This window comes from Oryctolagus cuniculus, chromosome 2 (genome assembly GCF_964237555.1).
Source record: "Oryctolagus cuniculus chromosome 2, mOryCun1.1, whole genome shotgun sequence".
NCBI lineage: Eukaryota > Metazoa > Chordata > Mammalia > Lagomorpha > Leporidae > Oryctolagus > Oryctolagus cuniculus.
The window spans coordinates 2,339,839-2,364,455 of NC_091433.1; the positions used below are offsets into that span (position 1 = coordinate 2,339,839).

The 24,617-nt window shown below is 69.0% G+C and overlaps 1 protein-coding gene across 2 annotated transcripts; it reads right to left on the bottom strand.

Annotated features, from left to right (window-relative positions):
* Positions 1-1,017: 1,017 nt before the first annotated feature.
* CPZ (carboxypeptidase Z) lies at positions 1,018-18,890 on the bottom strand. Of its 2 annotated transcripts, XM_070069539.1 has the most exons (11): positions 18,161-18,389; positions 15,703-15,735; positions 14,737-15,111; positions 12,899-13,111; positions 11,190-11,386; positions 10,539-10,700; positions 9,933-10,091; positions 7,533-7,668; positions 5,307-5,446; positions 2,532-2,631; positions 1,018-1,490 (listed from the first exon to the last, which is right to left on the bottom strand). In XM_070069539.1, the coding sequence occupies exons 1-11, from the start codon at positions 18,234-18,236 to the stop codon at positions 1,126-1,128; spliced, it is 1,956 nt and encodes a 651-aa protein (XP_069925640.1). In that variant the 5' UTR covers positions 18,237-18,389; the 3' UTR covers positions 1,018-1,125. The 2 variants fall into 2 exon arrangements, with proteins under 2 accessions (XP_069925640.1, XP_069925641.1); XM_070069540.1 differs by lacking the exons at positions 14,737-15,111; positions 15,703-15,735 and having other exon boundaries at positions 18,161-18,890.
* Between the last annotated feature and the right edge of the window lie 5,727 nt (positions 18,891-24,617).

The window sequence follows — 24,617 nt, forward strand, 5'->3', positions numbered from 1 at the left end:
CCGTGCCTGCACAGAGACCGTGTGTCCCGGCACCTGCTGCTCCTGTCACCGCTTCACTGATGGGCACTGGTGGCCGTCACTGCGACACAGGAGGGCCGGGTCAGAGCACCCTGGAGACCCCATCTCCTGCTGCTCCTGTCTCTCCATGAGTAAGACGTCCGCCCCCGGCCCCCGGCCCTGCGTGGCCCAGCCTGCACGGCTCTCCCCTCTCCCTTGCCTGTCCACATCCAGTGAGAGCCAGGCCCCCTCCCCTGAGGCCAGGCAGGCCTGTGTCCTCTGCGCCGTGCCCGGGGGAGTCTCCCACGGGTCCCCTACCCCACATCCCAGAATACTGTGCAGAGTCCCCTCCACGGGGGAGCCAGCAGGTGCGGGGGAGGGGGGACAGCGGGCCTCTGAGCTCCGGGGATGGCCAAGCCCTCCCCCAAAACCCCATGCAGGGCGCCTGCAAACCCAGGGGCCTGGTGTCGGGCCGGGCGCCCGGTGCCGCTGGTGGGCACCCTGTCACCCCTCAGCCGAGGCGCTGGGGCACTGGAAGCCGCCGGAGCCGCGGTGCAGGGGCCGCTGCCCGCAGGCGACCTTGGCTTTCTGGAGGGGGGCACAGGACAGCCCGGCAGCAGAGGGGGCCACAGAGCGACAGCCACAAGCCAAGGCGAGCGGCCTCGGGCGGAGCCGGGACCACAGCCAGTGACGACACAGCATGAGGAGGGGTCCGAGGGAGACCCCTGCCCCTGCCCACCCCACCGCCATCTGCCAGGCTGACGCTTCTTCCTGCTCTCAGCTGAGACCCGGAGCTGAGCTCCCGCTGTGGCCGTGCACCTCCCTCAGCCTTAGTTTTCCCATCTGTGAAATTGGTTCAAGGCCTTGTGGTCCGGGAGAGGTCGGGGGTGCAGGGGGCTCGAGTCCTCACCCCGCCATGGCCTGCGTGGGACCCTGGGGTGGCCTCCCCAGGGGACGAGGCCACAGCCGCCTGCGGCCAACCACAGCCGTCCCCTCCCTCCCAGCAGGTGCCAGCACAGGTGACGGAGACACTTTAATCAGCGCGCCACGTCTGTGGCCACGTCTGCAGCCACGTCTGCAGCCACGTGACCACATCAAGAGCCAGGAGCCCAGGGCGCGGCCGGAGCGCTAGTACTTGAGCAGCCAGCGCGGCCTGTGTGAGCTCAGAGACGCAAAGTAGGACCACCACCATGGCTTGCCCCCTGCAGCCGGCTGCCTACGCGCCCCAAGGGGCTCGAGGCCGGGCTCTGTAGGCTCCCCCCAAGGGCCAGCGCCGTCCAGCGGGTCTCGGGGCCCGGCCCTGGCTCTCCGCGCCCCAAGAAGGCCCTGTTTGGACCCCAGCCCCAGGGGCTGCAGGATGAAGTCCACGCGGCCAGCTTTCCTCATGCGGAGCGGGATGGTGACCTTCTTGATGACCTTGGAGTAGCCGGGCGCCTGGGCGATGACGATGTGGGAGCCCGGGGGCAGCAGCCTCCAGTAGTCACCGTCGGGGGCTGGGGGCGAACAGAATAAAAGGACCCTCGCCGGGGCCGCGGACACGGGGTGGGGGAGGCCAGCAGGGGCCCAGGCGGGGACTTCTGCTCCTCTCTGCACCTGCCTGGGTGGTCTCCCTGCCTGTTCCCTCAACCAGACTCCTACCCACACCTCAGAGCCCTGCCTAGGGCTGCCTCTGCTCTGAAGACCCCACTGAGCAGCCCCAGCCCCACTCCCCCCCAGACCCCTCACTCCCGAGGGCAGCCGGAGCCGGGGCTGGGCACGGGACGCGCCGTTCATCCACGGGGCGAGGACGCTGGGGTATGAACAAGGGGCTCAGGGGCAGGTGAGACCCGAGAGGGAGGTGGCTCCCAGGTGTTCAGAGCAGGGCCAGGCGGGAGCCGGCTCCTCCCCAGCACGTGGCTGCCTCCCAGTGAGCACCGAGCACCCAGCACCAGGAACAGGCTCCTCCCCAACACGTGGCTGCCTCCCAGTGAGCACCGAGCACCTAGCACCAGGACAGGCTCCTCCCCGACACGTGGCTGCCTCCCAGTGAGCACTGAGCACCTAGCACCAGGAACAGACTCCTCCCCGACACGTGGCTGCCTCCCAGTGAGCACCGAGCACCTAACACCAGGAACAGGCTCCTCCCCGGCACGTGGCTGCCTCCTGGCGAGCACTGAGCACCTAGCACCAGGAACAGGCTCCTCCCCGACACGTGGCTGCCTCCCAGTGAACACTGAGCACCTAGCACCAGGAACAGGCTCCTCCCCGACACGTGTCTGCCTCCCAGTGAACACTGAGCACCTAGCACCAGGAACAGGCTCCTCCCCGGCACGTGGCTGCCTCCTGGCGAGCACTGAGCACCTAGCACCAGGAACAGGCTCCTCCCCGACACGTGGCTGCCTCCCAGTGAGCACCGAGCACCTAGCACCAGGAACAGGCTCCTCCCCGACACGTGGCTGCCTCCCAGTGAGCACTGAGCACCTAGCACCAGGAACAGGCTCCTCCCCGACACGTGGCTGCCTCCTGGGAAGCACTGAACACTGGGAGTGGCTCACCTGTGGTGATGTCATGTCGGATGCCCTTGACTGAGATGCGGGCGTTCTTGACTGGCTTGCCAAATTTGTCCATCACCACGCCCTTGATGCCACGGTGCACCTGCAGACAGGGAGGAGGCGTGGAGCCGGTGCCAGCTGCCGGGCGGTTTTGAGCAGGGCACTCCCCGCTCTGTGCCTCCATTTCCCCAGGTGGCAGGCCACGCCCTCCCGATCCACCCCACGCGTCCTGGGTGTGCAGGGACCCCACGTTCTGCCCGATTCAGTTCCTGGCCCCCAGCATCCCCGTCATGACTTCTCAGCTCCCGCCCCCCTTCCCGGCTGCACAGAGGACACGGGGGACAGCCTGCACTCTGGCGACAGCCCTGGCACCGGGCGAGCTGCCCTGGCCCTCAGCGTGTATCCCTGTCTGCACACGTCCTGCGATTCCACACCCCCGGGACTTTCCACAGAGCAGCCCCCCACAGAGCCACCTGCTCCAGGACAGCCTTGAAGAGACAGTGACCAGCCCGACTGCCCTCGCTCCATCCAGCAAAAACAGCACGGGCGCCGAGGTTGGAGGGGACCGGGACCCCTGGGTGAGGGGACGCAGAGCGGCAAGGCGACCCCCTGCAAGCCGGCATGAGTGTCCAGCCACGCGAGGGACACAGATGGGTTTGCTGCTTCCCAAGTCAGAGCACGGGGCAGACCGGGAGTGCAGCGGGAGGGGTGTCGCTCTGGGGCCGGCGCTGTGGCACAGCCGGTTAGCGCCGCCTGCAACAGCGACTTCCCACACAAGTGCAGACTGGAATCCCGGCTGCGCCACTTCCTGTCCAGCTCCCTGCTAATGCACCCGGAAAGCAGTGGCTCCCGGCCACCACCGTGGGAGACCCGGATGAAGCGCCTGGCTTCACCCTGGCCCGGCGCCAGCTGTTCCAGCCATTTGGGGAGTGACACGTGTCTCCCCTTCCGCCCTCTCTCTGTAACTCTGCCTTTGAAATACATATTTAAAAATAGATGAAATTTTTTAAAAATATAAAAGTAGCAGCCACTTGGGACGCCCACCCCTCACCTCGGAGCGGCTGGGTTGGGTCCTGGCTCTCATTCCAATGTCCTGCTGCCCTACGAAGCATCAGTACTCGGGCCCCTGCCTCCCACCTGGGAGACCTGGGTGGAGTCCCTGGCTCCCGGCTTTGCCCTGGCCCAGCCCTGGCTGTGGAGTGAGCCAGCGGATGGAAGATCAATCCATCGGTCCATCAATCAGTCCATCTATCTCTGCCTTTCAAAATAAGCGCAAATACTCTTTTTAATCGAAGCTGGAAGCAAGCGTTGAAGCCGAAGAGACTTCTCACCCTGCTCATCTTCACACGGACACAGCCACAAAAACCTCACTGAGCGCAGAGCCGGGGGCCCAGGGCGCCGCCGGACCACGGCCAACTCCGCCCTCCCGCGGGGGTCTGTTCTTCTCCAGGGCAAACACAGACTCCACCCAGGGCCCGTGGGCAGTTTGCTGCTTTGCTCCTCCGCTTCCCACACCATCAAATGGGCGCCAGTAGAGCGCCAGCCCCCCAAAAGCTTGCGTGGGGTGACAAGGACCCCGGCCGCCCGGCCCCTCCGTGGCTCCTCCGCCTGTCTGTTCAGAGCCCCCTCGCCGGCTCCCTTCGGGGCCTTCTACACTCAGCCCGCCCTCTTCCTCCAGGCAGCCCTCCCTGGTGTCCATCCAGGTCAGCTCCGGGCTCCGCTCTCCCAGGCACGTGCGCGTGCAGGGTTTTGGCCATCCGCGCTCGGGCGCCGCAGGGTCATCTCCGTGCGCAGCAGGAGCCGGGGAGGAGATGGCCGCCCCGCCCCCGACACCCGCCCAGGCCTGCTGAGCGTCACCGCGGGAGGGACTTCAATTGGCCCCGACAGGCACGATGCTTATCAGAGGGCAGCGCCCGGTGGTCCTGGGGCGGCGTCTCGGAGCCAGGGCGCGTGCTGCCGGCGGCCTGCGCGCCATTAAATCTTCATCTCCCAAGACTTCACGAGCAATATCCACGGAGGAATCCCAGACGCACGGAAGGCTCCTCGGGACTCATCTCCACCAGACGGCCATAAAACCGCACGCGAGCCAGGGCCTGGCCCAAGGAGCGTCGGCCACCGGCACAGCCGCGGGAAGGGACCCCAGCTGCGCCACAGGCCTGGGGAAGCTCTGCCTGGCCCTGGCAGCTTCCAGAACGTTCTAGCAGCAGGAGCTCACACACAGGACAGGCAGCCTGGGGCTCGGGCTCTGAGACGCCGCCGGGCCACCTCCCTGATCCTCTGTCGCCCCTGAGCCCTGGGGGTGAACGGGCAGCCCCCATGCGCCCGCGTGACGCCCCGTGCGCTGACCTGCACCTGCACAGCAGGCAGAGTCTTCAAGACGCCTGGGAGAAGCAGCAGACGCCTGCACTCCCCAGCATCTCCACCTCTGACCTCACACGAGCCCTCAGCACCCTACCGCACCCCCCCCCCGGGGAGGCCACACACACCCCGGGCATCGGCGCCTGGGGACTGGGGCTCAGACCCCACTCCCCGCCCACCTGCCTGCTCCCCGGGGGGGGGGGCCGCAGCTGCCCTCAGCCAGGCCACGGCCCACCCCTGCACAGCGCCCTACCCGTCGCCACGGCCACGCCCCTCGCTCTGGCCCCCGGGGCCCCGCCCTCTGCTCAGCTCTCCCGTTGCCCGGCTTCTCCCACTCCTTTAAGACAAAGCCCAGGAGCTAGCTCCTCCAGGGAGGGCTGGGCCGGGGCGGGGCAGGGACCCCCCCCCCCCCCGGCTCACCATCTCCACGAAGCTCAGCAGTGACTCCTTGTTGTGCTGCCACAGCGTGTACAGGGCCTCCTCGGGCGGGAACTTCACGCAGCCCAGCTCCACCGTGATCTCAAAGCAGTTGCTGTGCAGGTAGTTGAAGTCGGACATGCCTGCGGCACGGAGGCGAGCCCGTCAGGCCCCGCTGCCCCTCTCCCCGCGGAGCCAGGCGTGGTCTCGAATCCCCCCTTCCCGGGGCGTGGGGCGCTGGACGTCTGCGGGTCGGGCGTCGTAGTCCCTGTCCTCACCGCACGGAGCAGTGGGCGAGGCGCAGGCCTCAGCACCCACCCTCGGCATTCCCACGGGAGGGGTGGGGGCGCAGCCGCACGGCGAGCCCCACCCTGTCCTCTGACCTGACCCGATTGCTCCTGGGGGGCTGGCAGCAGCTGGCACCACACGGGCCCCTGCCCAGGGGGCCCCGAGGACACCAGACTCCCAGGGACGTCCACTGAGCTGGACACTGGGTGGATGAGGCTCTTACTACCCCCATGGGGCAGCTGGGGCTGGGCACCCACGCCGCGTGCAGCCCCCTCCCACTCTGCCAGCTGTGTCTGCTGTGGCCACAGCCACCTCCTCCCCAGGGCAGCTCCTCCCGTGTGGCCGCCTCCGCTCCATTGGGCCCCAGCCCCGCTCGCCGGCCTCTGTGCCTGCCCTGGGTCATGGTGGCTGCGGGACGGGGCCTCTCTCAGCTCAGCTCCCTGGGGCCCTGTGTGAGAGTCAGAAAAACTGCGCCCCCGAGATCTGGGGGAGCGAGGAGCTGCCTTTCGGGGGGTGAGGGGGAGGCTGCAGGTGCGGGGCGTGGCTCTGGGACACGCAGAGGGGGTGCCCCCAGCCGAGGGCACAAGAGGAGTGAGGAGACACAGCCGCAGCCTGAGCCCTGCCCGCCTCGGGCCCTGCACCAGGCCAAGGCCTCCTCGCCCTCGGTCAGTGCTGGGGGTGGGGCACACCCAGGGGTCTGACCCAGCAGGGGCCGCTCTGGGCACCCACGCAGCTCCCCGAGGGCAGCCTTGGCACACAGAGGTTTGGGTGCCGGTGAAGCAGAGGATCCGGGGAAGGCACAGACCCCGCCCCAGGGCCTCCTGTGGGGCTGCTCCGGGCCCAAGAGCGCCCCGGTGTCGGGCACACACAGTGCTAGCACCCCGCATTCTCTGCAGGGTCACGGGGCCTCGTGCTGCCTCCCCCAGCCCACTCAGCCCCTACAGGGCAGGACGGTGGGGTGTGAGAGCTCAGAGAACAAACCCAACACCCCCATGGCCACACCTCCATGACCACACCCTGAGCCACACCCATGACCACACCCCATGGCCACACCTCCATGACCACACCCCGGGCCACACCCATGGTCACACCCCATGGTCACACCTCCATGACCACACCGCAGGCCACACCCATGACCACACCCCATGGCTACGCCTCCACAGCCACACCTCCATGACCATACCCCAGAGCCACACCCATGGCCACACCTCCATGACCACACCCCAGGCCACACCCATGACCACACCCCATGGCTACGCCTCCACAGCCACACCTCCATGACCATACCCCAGAGCCACACCCATGGCCACACCTCCATGGCCACAACCCGAGGGCCACACCCGTGACCACACCCATAATCACACCCAGGGCCACACCCCGGGGCCATACCCCAGGGCCACACCCATAACCACACCCATGACCACACCTCATGGCCACACCTCCATGACCACAACCCCAGGGCCACACCCATGACCACAACCCCAGGGCCACACCCATGACCATACCCTGTGGCTACGCCCCCACAGACATACCTCCATGACCACACCCCAGGCCACGTCCATGACCACACCTCAGGGCCACGCCCATGACACACCCCGGGGCCACACCCATGACACACCTCAGGGCCACGCCCATGACACACCCCTGGCCACACCCATGACCGCACCCCTGGGGCCGCACCCCATGACCACACCCCATGGCACATCCCCATGACCACACCCATGACACACCTCAGGGCCACGCCCATGACACACCCCCGGGGCCACGCCCATGACCGCACCCCAGGGCCACACCCATGGCCGCACCCCAGGCCACGTCCATGACCACACCCCAGGCCACACCCATGACACACCTCAGGGCCACGCCCATGACACACCCCCAGGGCCACACCCATGGCCGCACCCCAGGGCCACGCCCATGACCGCACCCCTGGGGCCGCACCTCCCGTGAAGCTGTACCAGTCAGCCCCGTTGATGATGCTGCCCCGCGTCAGGAAGTTGCCTCCACACCTGTTCTCCGACCTGTCCATCATCATGGGGTGCGCGTCGGCGTAGGCTCTGGCCAGCAGCTTGAACATCTGCCAAGCACGAGCGAGAGGTGTTCCCTTGGCCACAGGACCAGCCTCGCAGAACACCTCGGAGAGGGGCCAGGAGGGGCGGGGCTGCCCAGCCGACGCCTGCGGCACAGGTGCAGCGAGGAGGTCCCGGAGGACAAAGGCCCGGAGGCGGCGGGCCACCTGTGGTGGCTGAGCCCCTGCACGCGTGTGGGCTGTGTCTCGGGGACACTCCTCAGCGGCGCTGGTGGAGGAGGCAGTGTGCCGTGGGGGTGGGGTGGAGGCGGGGCCAGCCGCATTTCCAGGAAGTTTCTCTCCCCACCAGACCTCACTATGAATAACGACCCTGGCTCCTCTGCCCGGCCCGGCGGCAGCTGCCGGATTCACCTGCAGGAAGCCCCTGCCCCGCCCGCCCACGCCTGGACCGCAGGCGTCTCCACCGCCTGGCCCAGGGCTGGGCCTGTCTGCTGTGGCGGGGATCCCGGGGTGCAGGGGCCTCCCCGCCCACACACACCCCTCTGGGGTGGGGTCTCAGCTCTCCACAAGCCCCAGGAGGGCACCGGGTCTGACCAGGTGCTGCAGGGACCCTCCTGCACAGCCTGGGCTCCGTCAGAAAGGGGGACACTGGGTGGGCAGGGCTCGGTGGCAGGGGGCCGCTGTGGCCCAGGGCGAGGGTCTCTCCAAGGCTGGGGTCCCAGGACCTGGCTGGGGGAGGCAGAGGCTGGGTCCAGGTTCTCAGAGGGGAGGCGTTGCGGTGCTGGCCCTGCAGGGGGAAGCTGAGCAGCCAAGCCCAGCACTCCCGTCCTCCGCTCCCCGGGGCTGGCACATCGGGACCCAGGCATGGTCTGCTGTGTGCAGCGGGCCCCCCTCCGGCTGAACCAGGTCACAGGGGCTGCAGGTGCCGCCTGCAGGTGGACAGTGGGGTCTGCTACACACATGCACTGCCCGCCGTGTCTCTCCACCCCCCAGCCCCACTACCCATCTGACAATGGGCCTGCCGGTGGGGCCAGGGTCCCTCTCTGCTGCTCCCCAGGCCTCCCCCCACCCCTGCCCCGTCTGCTGGGCTAAGGCACAGAAGGCAGCTGCTCCGACGGGCCCCAGACCCCGGCGGTGTGAGAGCCGCAGGCTGGGCTCAAGGCGCTCCCCGCCCAGAGCGTGGACACAGGCACACTCGGAGCTGCCGGGAGGGCTGGCGGGGACGGAGGCAGGGACCCAGGGGCACTGGCCCGAGGACCCCACCTGCTCGCTCCTGCCTGTGGGGCCCGTGGCAGGCTGCAGCCACGCCAGTGCCTGGGGTGTGGGCAACAGGGCAGGATTCCAGAGCAGGGACAGGTGCCGTCCCCAGCCTTGGATCTCGGCTGGAGGTGGCGGAAGTGGGGGGGAGGGGGGTCCTTGGACGCCCCACCAGCCAGCCCCTCCCGTCTGCGTCTCTCCTGGGACGCTCAGGCTTCCACAGAGACCACCGCAGCTGTGGAGCCGCAGGGTCATCGACCCGCGACTGATGGCTGGTGGGGGTGGGGGTGGGGGTGGGGGCGTTTGCTCTGGCTCTGGTGGGACGCATTGAGGTGAGCTGCCCCGGCCCTGGGCGTCTGTGGAGGGGCTCCTGCCGCCAGCGCCTGCCCAGGGAGGGGGCGGGCGACCGCGGGGACAGCAGCACCTGTGCCGACCCTGCCCGAGCTCCAAGCCCAGAGCGAGTGAAAGAATGGGGGGGGGGGCTATGACGGCGCAGCACAAGCACACCAGCGACCCCCGGGCTCTCCTGCGGGCGGGCCTGGTCCAGCCACCCCCCACCCCACTTTCCCCCGGCCACGCCCCTGCCGCGGGGCCGCCCTCTCCCCGGTGTTGGGGCCGGGGTGGGGCCGGGCTGGGGGTCTGCGTGTTGGCTATGGGGAGAGCAGGGGGGGCGGGAGGCCACGGTCGCCCGCGGGGCTGCGAAGGGCAGGGCCAGAATTCCGACCGCGCCCCCTGCGCGGACTCCCGCGGAGCCGCACGTGGTAAACGACGGGGGTGGGGGGTGATGCGGGACCCCGCCGGGGCGCCACGCACGCGGCAGCACTGCCCTCTGCCGGCGGCGCTGGGCACTGCGCCCTCGTCCAGCAGGCAAGGCGGGCACCCGGCCAGGGTGGCAGCCCCAGGCTCCCAAATGGGGACAGGTGGGTGGGCCGGGGAGCTCAGGGCAGGGGCGGGCTGGAGGCCTCCGGGGCAGGGGGCGTGGAACAGGGCGTGGAGAGGCTGGGGGCACAGGGACTCCTGCCCAGCGCCCACCCCCGCCCTCCCCACGGGCTCACCTTCTCGTCGGGCGTGGGGGAAAACATCTTTTCCTCGTGGGGGTGCTTGGACAGGTCGAAGGGGTAGGACACCACCAGGTCGCCCCCGTGGAGGCTGGCCGACAGCACGAAGGGCGCCGTGCGCATCCACTTCATTATGGCCTTCGTCTCGGGCGCCACCTGCCAGGGGCGGGGCCGCCCTCAGCACTCAATGCCCACCAGGAACCCCTCCCTGGCCTCCCGGGCTGTCACCTCGTCCCAGCAGCCTTCCAGGGCCCTCAGAGGCTGGGATGCCTGTTCCGGACTGTCCTCGGTCCCTGCACTGAGCCAGTGACACAGCTGCAGGTGCACCAGCCCCTGGGACGGGCAGCTCCTTGGGGGAGAGCCCCTGGCCCACCCCGTGCACAGGCTGGGGGAGGCGTACTCGGATGGACAGAGCACCATGGGGCTAGCCAGAGGCGGGGGCCACCTGCCCGGGGCTGGGTGTTTTCCACGCTATTCCCCAAACCCCACTGGAGCCCGCGAGGAGCTGCCCCCACTTCACAGACTGGAAATTTGGGCTTAGAGGAGCCGGGGGACCCCTGGGAGGCCCACAGAGGGGCTGGCCCTGAGCCCGGCGACGCCTACCTTACCCCACCAGTAGTGCTGCGGGATGGGGATGTGGTCAGTGCGGGAGCCGCGGGTCGCCGCCAGCCGGTAGTACTCGGACGTCAGGTCCGGGAAGTTGCGGTTCAAGTCCAGGTTCTGTGCGTTCTGCCTCCCACTCGTCCATCCATTGTAGCCTGCACCCTGGACGACAGGTCAGCCCGGCCAGGGTCAGCGCCCAGACTGAGGCTTGGCATGGCCGCCGGTCAGAGCTGGGCTCCAGCCTCCCTCTGGCTCTGAGCCGCGAGCTCGCTCGTGTCTGCCAGCCCCTCCTCCACCCCCTTCCTCCCTCCCTCCCACCTGCCCCCCTGCCACCTCACAAGGGTCACCCACGCTGCCCTCCGCACCTGCCTGCGCTCTGGTCCAGGACACGCCCGTGGGGGCTTCCCTGACCCCCGCAGCAGCCCAGTCACCTGCCCCTCTCCTCCCTCGCAGGCGCCACTTGCGTGATTCACCGTAATTCACCGCACCCGGCAGGGCTGCTGGCGGCCTCCCCGCCCCCCAAGCTGGTGCTGCTGCCTGTGGAACCCAACCTCCCGGCACAGGTGCCACGGTCGCCGCTAATAAAACCGGGAGCAGGTGAGCGAGCGTGGAGGGCGGCAGACCACGCCCTCCGGGCTGCCAGGCGCCCACCTCAGCAGCCGCCACCTCGTAGCCGTCGGGGTTCATGGAGGGCAGCAGGTGGATGCGGGTGGTGTTGAGCAGCCGCTGGACGCGGGCGTTGCCCAGCAGGTACTCGTTGCACAGGTACTGCGCCAGGTACAGCAGCATCTCCCGGCCCGCCACCTCGTTGCCATGGATGTTGCCAATGAGCTTCACCTCAGGCTCCACTGGGGGAGGGACGGAGACACGGGGGTCAGCGCAGAGCCCTGGGGCCCAGGGGCTCGAGGCCGCCTCAGCGAGGATGCCCAGGCGTGCCGGGCTTGTTCACGCTCATTCCTTGGGGCCCTGCCACCCGCGTGGGAGACCAGCATGGAGCTCCTGGCTCCTGGCTCTGGCGTGGTCCAGCCCCAGCTCTGTGGGTGTTTGGGGAGTGTGTATGTGTGTGTGTGAGAGAGGGAGTGTGTGTGTGTCTCCATCTCTATCATTCTGCTTTTCAAATAAATAAATAAATAAATCTTTAAAAAATAATAATAAGGTATGCTATCTCTGGTCCATGTGAATTTCATTGGCAGCCACATCTCACATTTGAGTAACAAGTCAAGATACACATTGGTACTTAGCTGGAAGTAACCCTCAATGGATGGGTGGACAGGTGGATGGACAGATGGGAGGGAGGGACTGGTGGGGGAGTGAATAGATGGATGGAGGAATGGGTGGGTGGGCTGGTGGCTGGATGGATTGGTGGGTAGATGGATGGATGGGTGGGTGGATGGGTGGATAGATCGGTGGGTGGATGGACTGGTGGGTGGACGGATGGTTTAGTGGACGGGTGGGTGAACAGATAGAGATGTGGGTGGGTAGATAGGTGGGTGGACGGGTGGACAGATGGACAGAGATGTGGATGGATGGGTGCATTGTTAGGTAGATCAATGGATTTGTAGATGGAAGGGTGGGTGGGTGGGTGGACAGATGGATGGAGACGTGGACGGGTGGGTACATGGATTCGGAGCCTGTTAGGCTTGCTGCTGTGGCGTGGGCACGTCAGCCCTCCCGAGTCACACACTTCCCTCGTGGAGAAGGCATCGCCCCGACTGCGTGCAGTCCAGTAGCCTTCGGCCCTGGGAGTGGAAGCCACGTCCCTCAGTCTTCCCAGTCCGAGGCTTTGCATCTCACACGCAGATGCTGCGGGTCCACGCACGATCGGAGAGCCCCGGCCATCAGCCCCAAACATCCAGAGCTGGGGGGCCCTGGAGACCCCTGTCGCCAGATGACCCCAACCCCTGCTGGGAGATAACACCACTGACCCCTGGGTTCCCAGTGTCCACACTACGGGCCCAGGGCGGTGAGGACGGGCTGAGGCGACCTGCCAGCCACGAGGTGCTGTGTGTGCCCGGGAGTGGATGTGGCTTTTTAAATGGAAAACGGCTTCAGTCCCCGAGGAGTCCCGGAGCTCAGAGCAAAAACCACCAGGTCTGCACTTGGTGGGGCAGGCACCAGGCCCGGCGCCGTGTGCCTCCGGCACCCGGGGCTCAGCGCTCCGGGAGCGTCGCGACCGCGGCTCTGCCCCTCCCGGGAGGCGCCCTCCTCCCTCTGCCCTCCCCCCACCCCGACTCCCTGCGTCTGTGCGGATTGTCCATCCGCTCCAGCCCTGCTCTGCCCTGGCGGGACAGCCTGGTCTCCCCAGCCCAAAGGCTACCGGGTGTCAGGCTGTCCCCGGGACGCCCGCCCGCCCGCCTTACTCAGCTCGTGCTGGCCCGGGCGGCTGGAGAACTCGATGACCAGCAGCTCCTTGCCCTCGAAGCTGCGGCCGATGCTGTAGGTCTTGGCCACGTGGGCGCAGCGGGCTGCCGTCCGCCGCAGCACCCGCACCATCTGGGCGTAGGAGTGGTGGGCGAAGCGGATGAAGGTGGGCGGCAGGCCCGAGGGCGGTGCCTCCTCGGGCTCCAGGGCACCTGGGGAAGCGTGGGGGGGGGGGTGCTGGGGTCAGCTGGGCGGGGCTGCCACGTGCTCCCCTATGGCCGGAGCTGCCCGCTGCCCGCTGCCCGCGGCCTCTGCCACCTCCTGGGCCCACCTGGCCACTGGCAGCGCCCTCGCCCCCTTCGTCCGCGGCACTGCAGCCGCCTGGGAGTGGGGCCTCCCTGCCAAACCCCATCTCTGTTTGGAGCTAAAACGCCCCAGAGCAACGGCCCCAGCAACAAAGGGGCGTGGGGCCACGCTTCCGGAACACAGAGCAGCACGAAGCGCAGGAGGGGGCCCCCTGGACGCTCGGCCCTGGGGCCGGCCGGCGGGCTCTGAGCCGTCTCCGCGTCTGGCTGGCAGTAGCCACGTCCGCGTTCTGCCGGGGGGCCTGGCAGCACTGGGAGAGGCCCCGCCCTGTGACTGCTGCCCCGTGCCGGCCGGCCACGGTGACTGAAGGGCAGGATGGAGAGAGGGCAGCTCCTAAGCCGGCGGCTTTTCCACCTGCTCCCTAGAGCAGCGGCCTCCGGGGACTGAGGCCCGGCTAGCGCACGGCAAGGACCCGGCTCTTGTCCCCGCGCCTCCGGTGCCCTGCTGATCAGATGCTGATGGGAAAGAGAGCAGGCGAAAGCAGCAATATGGTGACAGAAATGCCCGGAGTAACCTCCAACGCCGGTTCCCCCCCCACCCCACGCAGACACCACCCACCCACCCCCGCACCTGCGTGGGAGCCAGGAGCAGTCCGAGGGCTGGAGGCTCTGAGGGGAGCTGGGATCAGCCTGAGCCCACCCCCCCATGGCTCTGCCCCCCAGAGCAGTCTCATTCCGCTGGCCCCCCGAGTCCCAGCGCGGAGCCCAGTGTTGTGTGGACCCAGCCATGCACCTGCAGTGAATGACCTGGGGCCATCGGCCCTGGCTCCCCCCACACAAGGCAGGGGTCTGAGCCCCTCTCCACCACAGTGGGGGTCTCACATCCTGGGAAGCCCCCCGGGACCTGGCTCCTGGCGCTGTCCCGTGCGGCACACGCTGCTAGATTTCTGTTTAAACTCACAGGGAAACAGGGGGCCTGGGTCCTGCTGGCCACACTGCAGGTGCTCAGGGGCCACACGTGCCGACCATGGCTGCTGCCGTGGCCCCAGCACACAGGCAGCCCCCTGGCCTCTGGACGCCTCCTCCTCACTGCCTGTGTGCGCAGTGGCCCCCGGGGGCTGGAGGGACACAAGGGGCTCCCCCACAGCACTGCCCCCAGGTGCCTCAGGACCCCTAGGCACAGCTCCCAGGACCAAGGCCCAGGGTGCCCTGGGCCTGCCCATTCCACCCCCAGCCCTCTGTGCCCCCGAGGAGGCAAATCTGTCTCGGGGCAGCCCTCGCACGGTCCCCAGAGCCTCCTGCCCGGGCCTCTGGGGCAGCTCCTGCCCACCCTGGGCCGGGCCCCAGCCCACGCCCAGCAGCTTCCTGAGGGAGCCTGGCTGGGGCCGGTCCGGGCCAGCCTCGCCCACTCCCACTGTGCCCTGAGCCCACGTGGAGGCGCCCTCTGACCCACGCCTTCCTCTGCATCCAGCGAGGGGGCGCCCGGCCTGCCCAGGTCCCTGCGTCTGGCCCCCCTGCCGGGCCCCCCCTACCCCGCAGCGCCTGCAGGGGGTCGTGGCAGCCCTCGTCCTCGTCCGCAAAGTAGTGGCGGCAGTCGAGGAAGTATGGCCAGGCCATGTCGATGGCGTCGAAGGCCGGCTGGCAGCTCTCCCGCAGCGCCTCGCACACGCGCCTGCAGGGCCTGCGCGCCCGGCCGCCCTCGCACGGGGGCGCCAGCACGGCGCAGCCCAGCAGCCGCAGCTCGGGGTTGCACTGGCCCTCCAGCAGGTGGTGCAGGACGCTCAGCAGGATGTACTCGGAGCTGGCCTCCACCGCCTCCCGCGACCGGTGCTCCAGCAGGGTGGGCAGAGCCGTCCGGTTGTAGGCGGCGTCGGCGCAGGTCCTCAGCTGCAGGTCCACGCAGGTGGCTGAGGGGGGCAGGCAGGGGCAGCGGTCACTCCCGGCCAGGGCACCCACGGTCGGCCAGGGCACCAGGGCCTGCGAGAGACACCGGAGGAGGCTCCTGCGCCTGATCCTGAGTGGGCAAACGGGCGCAGGAGAGCCGGCCTGGGCTAGGGGGCGGGGAGGAGGCCGGCTGGGCCGCAGCCACAGGTGCACGGCCCCTGGAGACTCCGCCCCCAGGCGAAACCCTGCCCGGGACACGGCCACCTCTGCGTGGGGAGTCTGGCCCCTGGCGATGGGCGGGAAAAGGCAGCAGGGCTTGGGGGGCGGGGTCCCCAGGCCCCCACACCAGGGCAGGCTCCGCCTCTCCCAGCTCCAGAGGCCCCTGGCTCCATGCCCGTAGCTGTGCCCCAGGGAGCAGGGGCAGAGCCCGGAGGGGACAGCCGGAGGGGACAGCCGGAGGTGGACCCTGTGCCCCTGGGTCTCCTTGGAGCTGAGTGACGGGCCCTGTCACTCGTGCCCACCTTGGGAACGCCAGCCCTCTAGCGGGCTCGGGAGGGCACGTGGGGGTGGGGAGGGGTGCACCACTCGGGAGACACACGGGGGCCGGTACCTACCGCTGTCTGCAGCCCGCGGCCTGCGGCACTCACCTGCGGAGGACACGGCACCGCGTTAGGGACGCGCAGCCCTGCGCCCACTCACCCGTGCCCCTGCCACCATGGCGGCTCCCCCTGTCCCTGCAGGCACCTCCCTTCTCAGGCGAGGGGCTGAGCGGCTGGGGGCTCCCAGCGCTGGGGGCGCAGCACAGGGCCCCCCATCCTGCCCTGGGGACATGAAGCCCCTCCACGGTGGCGCCCAGCTCCAGGCAGCCCAGTCCCGGCCCCAACCTCCCGCGGCTCTGACCCCCACAAAGCCCCCTCCAAGGCCCAGGCGCGTGCAGGGCCCAGCCTCAGAGCCACCGCCCAGCTGCCGGCCACGGGCGGGGACGACGGGGACCAAAGAAAGGGCAGCAGGAGGCTGGGAGGGGCTTGGGGGCTCCAGCAGCCGGGGCTGGGGAAACCCCTCATCCTGAGCCCACTGGACACCCTGCCAGGCCACGTAGCCTGGAAGGCGGCCCCCCAGGTGGGGACAGAGCTGCAGCGGCCCCAGGTCTGCCCTGCTGGCCACACAGCTCCCGCTCCTGAGCCTTCCTGGTGCTCGGTTCCCCCGTGGAGGGGGCAGCCACAGCCCCCAGCCCCCGCACCAGCCAATTCCCCGAGCCTCAGGCGAGGACTGTGCCTCTGTTTCCTTGCAGGTCTGCTGGACGGGGAGCTGGCGTGGTGCCGGGTGGCCAGGGTGTGCCCGGTGAGCAGGGGCAGGGGCTGCCCATCGGACAGGTGCACCTGGGCAGCCGGGACCAGCACAGGTGGGAGACAGAGGGAGGGGCTGTCACCGAGCAGCACACACCAGGGCCGACCACGCCCCTGGCTCCAGGGGCTGCAAGCCGGGCTCTGAGGGAGCGCGCATCGGCCTCGCCCAGCTCCGGGTGGTCTGGGAGTCCCTCAGCTGTGGCCGCAGCCCTCCGACTGTCACAGGACCCCCCCCAAGTGTCCATCTACGTCCAGTTCTGTCCCAGGCATCACGCTCGGGGCCTGCCCTAACCCAGGTGACCCCGTCTTCTACAAAAACTCCGTCTCCAAGGAAGCTCAGGGCCACGGGCTCCAGACCTGCCACCTCGGAACCGCCGGGAGTGCGAAAGGCAGACCTGGAGGGTATAAAACCAGGCTGGACACGGCCGCCCCCACTGGGGGACCCCGAGGCCAAGTGTCATCACCCCATCCTAAGACAAGGGAAATCGCCTGGCTTTAACTGAATGACACATTAGCCTGCGCTGCCAGGAATAGGCCACAAGGTGGCAGCAGTTCTCCGCCCTCCCGAGCCCACAGCAGAATGAACCCAGACAGGGCAGGACATCACACAGCACAGAGGAGTCGGAGCTTGAACCCAGAGCCCGGGCCCCAGGCTCCCGCCAGCCAAGGGAGGAGGCCGAGGGCAGAGGGAGCGTCCAGGCCGGCCCTGAGCTCCTGGGGTGGCAGCTTTCGGGCACAGGGGCTGGACACTGCCTGCCGGCCTTGCCTGCGCCGGCTATGGTCTGGATACGGGACTCAGCTTGTACCCCCGTCTGCAAGGAGAGACCACGGGCTGGGGCCGCGGCCACACTCAGCACCAGCCGGGCCAGTGGCCCACCTGCTGGGTGAGGACAGGGCAGGTCAGGGGAAGCTCCCTGGAGGGGACGGCACGGTCTCCGACAAGCACGTGGTTCTAGGATTTCCTAGGATCTTTGGGGGGGGGGAGTTGCAGGGAGGGGGCGTCCATCAGTGACCCACACGCGTGAACATGCATGCAACACGCACGCACGCACACACGGCCATGCACCTGCCTGGCCTGGGCTCCTCTGCAAAGCCCCGGCTGAAGGATGGCGAGCAAGAGCGGCCGCGGCTCCTGCGCGTGGAGCCTTCGGTTCCCGGCACAGCTGCGGGGCCGGTGCCGGCCGAGGGGCTCCGAGGGGCTGGATCTGACCCTGCTGGGCCCTCGCATCCCAGAGCCCCACCCCCGGCCTCCAGGGGAGCGGGGTGCCACCGGCCGCGGGGACCCTCTCAGCGAGCCCTCGCACACGGGCACAAGCCCCCACCAGGCACAGCACCCCTCCCCATCCCCCACTTCCGGGACGGCGTCCACACCGCAGCCCCTAGCGGACGGGCGGAGCGGAAAGTTGGCGGCTGCCAAGGCCTCCCCATTCCTGGAAGGACCCAGGGCCGCGCTGGCCTCTCCCCTAGCCCTGGCCCGGCACCTGCTGGCTGGGACCTCGCCACAGGGGTGCCCCCTCCTGCTGCTCCCCGTCCTGCAAAGGACCTTGCCCCTGGCCCCCCCAGAGTCCCTCCACTGCGCCCTGGCCGGGGGTCCCATCTCCCTGCACGTGCAGAGCCCGACGCCCCCTCCCGGGCAAAGGCTCCTCCACCAGCCACGACCACAAGCCCACTCTGGGTCCCCAGCGCCACGTCCTACCCCCAGTGGGCGCGGGGCAGGGGGCCTCACCGGCAGGGTCCTGGGCAGGCTGGCACCCCGGCTGGAGGGCGGCCACGGCGGCAGCCAGGACGGCCAGGAGCAGCATGGTGGGCGCGGCGGCCGGCGAGGGCCCAGTGATGTGGCACTCGGGCCGCCCGGCTCTGCGCGCGCTCCGGCTCCCGCCCCCAGCGCAGGGGGGGGCCTGGGCGAGGGCGCGGAGTCGGGTTACAGCGGGCAGCACCAGACACCACCGCGAAGGGATGCAGCTGGGGGCGTGGGAGAGCAGATAAGCAGGGCGGCCCCCTCCCCGCCGCCCCTTCTCCAGGGCGGGGACCGCCCCCGCCGCCAGCTCGGGGTCCCGCCCACCGCCCACAAGCCGCGTGAACTCCCACGGACTGGCCTCGGTCTTGGCAGATGAGGGCGGGAGGGAGCGTGCCCCCAGCGTGGACACAGGGGGAGGTCTCTGTGTGGGAAGTTGGTGGGGCGGGGAGACCACAGGGGCCAGGCCCCCTCCGGGTTTTGCTGGCGGTGGGACCCAGCCCTTGGTCTGCTCTGGGGAGCCGGAGACCCTCCCACCGCCCATGCCTGTGTCGCCCAGGGCCACCGGGACCCAGGATCTCAGCCCCCAGGTGAGGAAGACGGCCCCCAGGCCCCTCCCGGGGAAGGGCCACCTGGTGCCCGTCCAGGTGTGCACACAGCTGCCCGCCAGCCAGAGTGCACCTGCAGGCAGCAGGCCCCGCGTCATTACCCACAGCCTGCACCGCCGAGCCCCTGCACCAGGTGCCCCTCTGCCAGGTGAGGCCCAGGGACGGCAGCGGGGGGCGGGGAGGGGTGTCCCAGCTCCTGCCCCCTCCCCGGGCCTGAGCCGGCCCACACCGCAGGAGGGCGGAGCTCAGGTCAAGCCCTCCCTCTGCCCCCTCCCCCGCCGGCTGTGCTCCTGTGCCAGGCGGCCACCCACAGGGGCACCCGAGGTTTGCGGGCCCCCTGCCTCCACCCCAGGGGCCGGCGGGGCTGGCGCTGGGAGCCCAGAGCTCCAGAGAGCTCTGCCTTCCTGGTGATCAGGTTTCCAGTCCTGGAGAAGGAGAGCAGCTCTGAGTAAGTTGTTTACTGGGCCACCGGGCACTTGGGACCTGACGCTGTTTTGCAACACGTCTAAGCTCACGTGAAAAGTATTTTTTTAATTAAAAAAAAGAGAGAGAGAGAGAGAGAGAGACCAGGGCCTAAGGCAAAGACAGCCGCGAGAGTGAGCCCCGCGGGCAGGCAGCACAGTGCGGGGAGAGGGTCTCGAGGCCCACGCAGGGGGGGCCGGAACCCCCTGCAGGGGCCTGTGCCACAGTGTTCTAGAAAGTTCCATGTGGGGGCAGGCTAAGCCACCATCTGCAGCACCAGCATCCCATAGGGGCGCCAGTTTGAGTCTCAGATCCAGCCCAGCTCCCTGTTAATGCACCTGGGAAGGCAGTGGAGGACGGGCCAAGTGCCTGGGCCCCTGCACCTGCGTGGGAGACCCCAAGGAAGCTCCTGGCTCCTGGCTTCAGCCTGGCCCAGCCCAGCCATTGCAGCCATTTGGGGAGTGCATCAGCGGAAGGAAGATTCTCTCTCTCTCTCTCTCTCTCTCTCTGCCTCTCAAATACATAACTACATTTTAAAAAGAAAGAAAATCCCACGGGGGCTCTTGGGGACGCGAGCAGGAGAGGAGGCAGCTGCCGTCCGCCGTAAGCCGGGTTGTCACCGCAGGTTTTATCCCGGCAAGGGCGTGGGGGCCCGGCCCAGGCCTGGCCCCGGGGTGGAGAGAGGCTGCAGCGAGGAGGCCACGCGTGGGCTCTGGGGCCCCCACTGCTTCCCGGGTGCTCCTCGCCTTCCCCGGGGAGCACGGGGGTCAGTGCTGACCACCTCCTGACTGCTGGCCTACGGTCACCACGCCTCCCTCATGCGAGCAGGGCTGGGTGACCTGCGAGCAGCCCCCGGGGTGCCTCTTGGGGACAGGCGCTGGGGAACCAGCCGAGCCGTGCCCGGGTATTGGGGAAGGAATTCATCGAGCAGCTCCCGTGGGGTCTGCTTGGTGCCAAGCATGCTGCGTGGCCACATGTGCAGGAGAGGCCGTGGGCGAGGTCAGGGCAGTGTGTGTGGGACCCGTGCAGGGCCCTGGCCAGGAGCACAGGGGGACAGGAGGGACGGGGCAGGGCAGAGAGCGGGGGTCGGGGTCACTGTTAACCAGGCCGGAGCCACGGGCGCCCCCTGGGTCCCCTTCCTGGCACCGGTGGGACCCCCATGGGCACAAGGCCCCTCACAGCCCCTCTGGGAAGTGGTGGGGGAAGGGCCCGGAGACAGAGTCCAGTCCCGGGAGCCAGGAGGCCAAGGCTGGAGCCCCCTACCCCAGCCGCTCCTCCCCACCACCCCTGCCAATCCCCGCCCCAACACCCGCCACGCCCTTCTCCCCCCCACCCCCACCCCACCCCCGGCACCTCGACCACATCCCCAGCCACTCGCTGTTCAGGGGACTCCAAGTGGCAGCTCTGGGGCAGGACCAGAGCCCCAACCACTGGGCTCCCCGGCCAGGCAGGCAGAAGTCATCCTCTGTGCCCGGAAGCCTTCGTGGGCAGGACATGGTGGCATGGCGCCAAGGGGTCAGCAGCCGACCAGCCGAGGGCCAGGCCCCTGCGGAGGGCGCCCCAGTGGTGACGAAGGCCCGGCTCCGGCGACAGTGACGGCGCCCACGCAAACAGGAACTTGTGTTCATGGGTGGAAGTTTCTGGAAGCAGATGTCCTGAGACCCTGCACGATCGGGGAGAGCTGGGAGCCACGGCCACATGGTGAGGGCTCGGGCCTGGCGGCCTGCCCGTGCTGTAACCACCTCCACCCTGCAGCCCACAGAATCCAGCTCGGAGAAGCCAGGGAGCCTCCCCAGCCCGGCCCGGCCCGGCCCGGGCCTCTCACTCGTGTCTGTGCTGAGGTCGGCTCAGACCCGGAAGGGGAAGGGACCAGGCTCAGAACAGGAGGAATGGGCGGGGGAGGGGCGGGCCAGTAGTGGCCATTCTGCTTCCTGTCTCCCGCTGGCAGAGGGGTCAGAGGTCACGGCTTTGACTCAGGGCGCTCAGAAGGCCGGGGTGTCCCCTGGGGAGGACGATGGGGGCTTGCACAGTTTGGCTGGGTCACTCAGCAGTTGGGGGACCACCTGCTGGGCACCCACAAACAGCTGGGGCACCTGAGCCCTCCCTCTCAGCACAGCCAATCCGGGGGAGACAGGGGCCAGCAGGCAGCCCCCCAACACTACAGTGAGGACAGGGAGAGGCCGCACGGGGACCCTGCTTTCATTAAAAGGCTGGGGGGGCGGAGTCAGAGGGGAGCGCGGCCGTCTGGGTCGGAGTTGGTGCAAATGCAGGCCCCCCCCGCACACCTGTGTGCACACACACACATGCACACGCGCACACACACACACACACACAAGCCCGACACAGGAACCAGCAGCACATCACAGCTGAGTGCACCAGGGCACGGCACAGTTTGAGCTAAAAGGTAAAAGCCCGACCCCAGGTGACCCAACCTCCTCAGGGCCAGGACCACCGACTCTCAGGGCCACCGCCGTCAGCAGGTCCTTCCGGGGACCACCCAGGGCCACCAAAGAGCCCCAGTCATCCCGGAGGATTGCACGGTGGGAGCAGGGGCCTCACACAGGGCTCCCCACCGCCGGCCGCCCCAGGCGGTTCTCACCCGATAGGCGCCGGGACCAAGCTCTCCAGGGCAGCGGAAGGGAGCCGCGGCACTGCCCGGGGCCTCCAGCCCAGGTCCAGGAGATGTGGTGGCCTCAGGCTGCCCAAGTGACCTTGAAACCTCCCGGGCTTGGGAAGAGCTGGACGCTGGGTCACACAGACCCCACTCTGGCCGTGCCTAGTCTCCGTCTCCCCATCCGTGGGATGGGACGGGGCGGGGGCCGATGACACCTCCATCCCAGGGTCAGGAGCTGAGGCCCCGGGCCTCGGGTGTGGAGAAGGGGCCCTGCAGGTGTCAGCGTCCTTCGCTCCCCCAGTCAGGAGACCCCCGAGGTCTGCCCCACTGCTGCTGAGCCCCCTCAGCTCCTGGGCAGGGGACCCACCTGCTCTGGACATGGGACAGCACAGACGGCAAGGACCCACTGATGCTGGCTGCCCGGCAGCCTCTTCTGCCCACTGGGGTGGCGCCGGCCCAGGCTGGGGAGACAGAGGACAGGAGTGTGGGGAGGGGCAGAGCCTGAGCCCAGAGCCCAGGGGGCCGGTGAGGGTGGGCACAGGACAGGGTAGGGTCAGGAAGAAGCTCCAGCTACTGGAGGTGGGGACAGGACCAGAGCAAGGACGCCGGAAGTGCTGGGTTTGGTTTTCGAAATTGAAAGTTGGCTCCGAGGGCGGAGGACACTACGTGAGGCCCCTGCCTGAGGGGCGGGGCTTGGATCCTCAGGGAGGCGGCTGTCACCAGGACCGCATGAGCAGAACAACGCCTGGTGGGTCCCAGAGGAGGCACCTTGGGGTGAGGACCCCAGCTGGAGATTCCGGGCACTGACGCGCGCCCAGCAGTGAGCAGACAGCTCAGGGCGCGGGCAGGGGGCACCTCCCCAAGACGTGAGACCCTGGTCACGGCAAGGACCCAGGGTCAGCAGCAGACAGATACCCAGGAGGGCTCCGACCTGCGCCCCGAATCGGGAAGCTCTGCAGAAGGCCTGGGGTGGCCCAGACCTCGCAGCTCAGGCCAAGGCCGCCCGTGCATGGGCACTAACCAAGACGGGGGTGAGGGAGCCGTGAGGAAGCCCCCAAGTGGGCGAATGTCCGGGGCGGGGGCAGCGACAGTGACAGCGCCCACAGGGTCTTGCCAGGCAGCTGCACAGGGTCACGGTGCAGCCCAGGGCCTGGGGTGCAGGTCGACCGGCAGCGCCAGCGCCCGCATGGTGCCGAGGTCGAGGCGGCCACAGTGGCCGTGTGCTGCCCACAGCACCTGGAGAGAAGTGAGGCGGGGCTCAGAGCTGCAGGGGAGTGGCGCGTGGAACCTGTGGTTAAGCCTGAGGGGCGGAGCCAGAGAAGGTGCTGCTGTGGCCCGGCCACGGCAAGGCCAGCGGCTGTGCCCACGCAAAGGCCAGGAGCAGGTGGGCGTCGCAGGAAGCCCACAGCCCTGCGGGGAACCTCCCTGGATGCCAGGAAGCCGGCGACGTGAAGGGCGTGTCGCCAGCGGCCAGCAGCAGGTGGCCCGGAGACAAGTCCATCAGGAAGACGCCCGAGGCCAGTGGGGCGGCAGCGACACGGCCAGCGCCAGGGCCAACAGCCCTGCCGGGAGACCCATGACACTAGGGACGCGGCGGGTGCGCCTCCGACAGGCAGCGGCGGGGGCCGCGCTCAGGGCTTGGCTCCCGGCGCAGGCCGGGGAAAGCGCAGCGGCCGAGCGGACGGGCCCGCAGCTTCCCGCAGATCCAGATCTTGTGGGCAGCGCCCAGGGCAGCGCGCGCCAAGCGGCAGCAGGCGCAGGGTCCCGGGCGCCCAGCCAGGCGCGCTGCGCTGCGGGGCCGGAGCGGCCTGCGGCGGCGCTGTCCAGGGTGCTGAGCGCGCTCGCCGTCCTCGCGCCCCCCGCGCCCGGCTCCCGCGGCTGAGCGCGGCGCGAGGGCACGTGGCGCGGAGTTGGCGGTCTCTAGCTGCTTGCCTGGTGCTCCCGTTCCTGCTCGTCACGTGGCGGGACGGATCCGCCCCCGTGCTCGCGACCCGGCCGGTCCCGCAGGGGTCACACTCAGCCCGAGCCTCCCGCAGGGACGCATCCGCGGTCAAGGTGCCTGCGAGCCGGCTGATTCCTCCGCTCAGGCCTCGTCCCTCTTCTTCCCAACGCTGGCACCAGCCCGGAGGGTCTGTGGCTGGGGCAGCTGGGCCAGGGCAGAGGGAACCCCCCGGGAGCCAGAGACAAAGCATAGTGGCCTCCGGCTTGCACAAGGGCTGGTCAACCCTGAGGAACCAAGAAGGGCAGCAGGAAGTGGGAATGAGGCTGGGAACGGGGCAGGGAGCAGAGGTCAACCCAGAGGGAAAGGGGAGGGGCTGCCTGGGGGTGGGCAGCAGGTGAAACACGGCCGGCCGGCCTGGGAGCCAGGGCTGTGCCCTTCCGCCTGGCTCCGGTGGCTCTGTCAATCTTCCCCCCTCGGCTGTCCCCACTCAGTGAGCTCGCTCCCCGTGGCTGCGTGGCAGGGCGAGGGTAAGTGAAGGGGCCTGGGACCTGTTGGTTCCAGAAAGCTTTGTCTTTCTCTCCCACGGCGCAGCACCGACGTGGCACCCTTGGCCCAAGGCAGCAAGGACCAGAGAGAGGGCGGGTTGCGGGGGCGCCGTCGGCTGGACTGCTGGAGCTGGCCCTGAACCCAGCCACGTGGCCTGGGCAGACACTGGACCTTCCTGGGCCTCGCGTCCTCACCTGTGAGGTGGGAGTTCAGTAGAAACGGCACCAGCCTCGCCCGGCTGGGGTTGGGGTTCAAGTGACGCGGATCCGTGCGGTG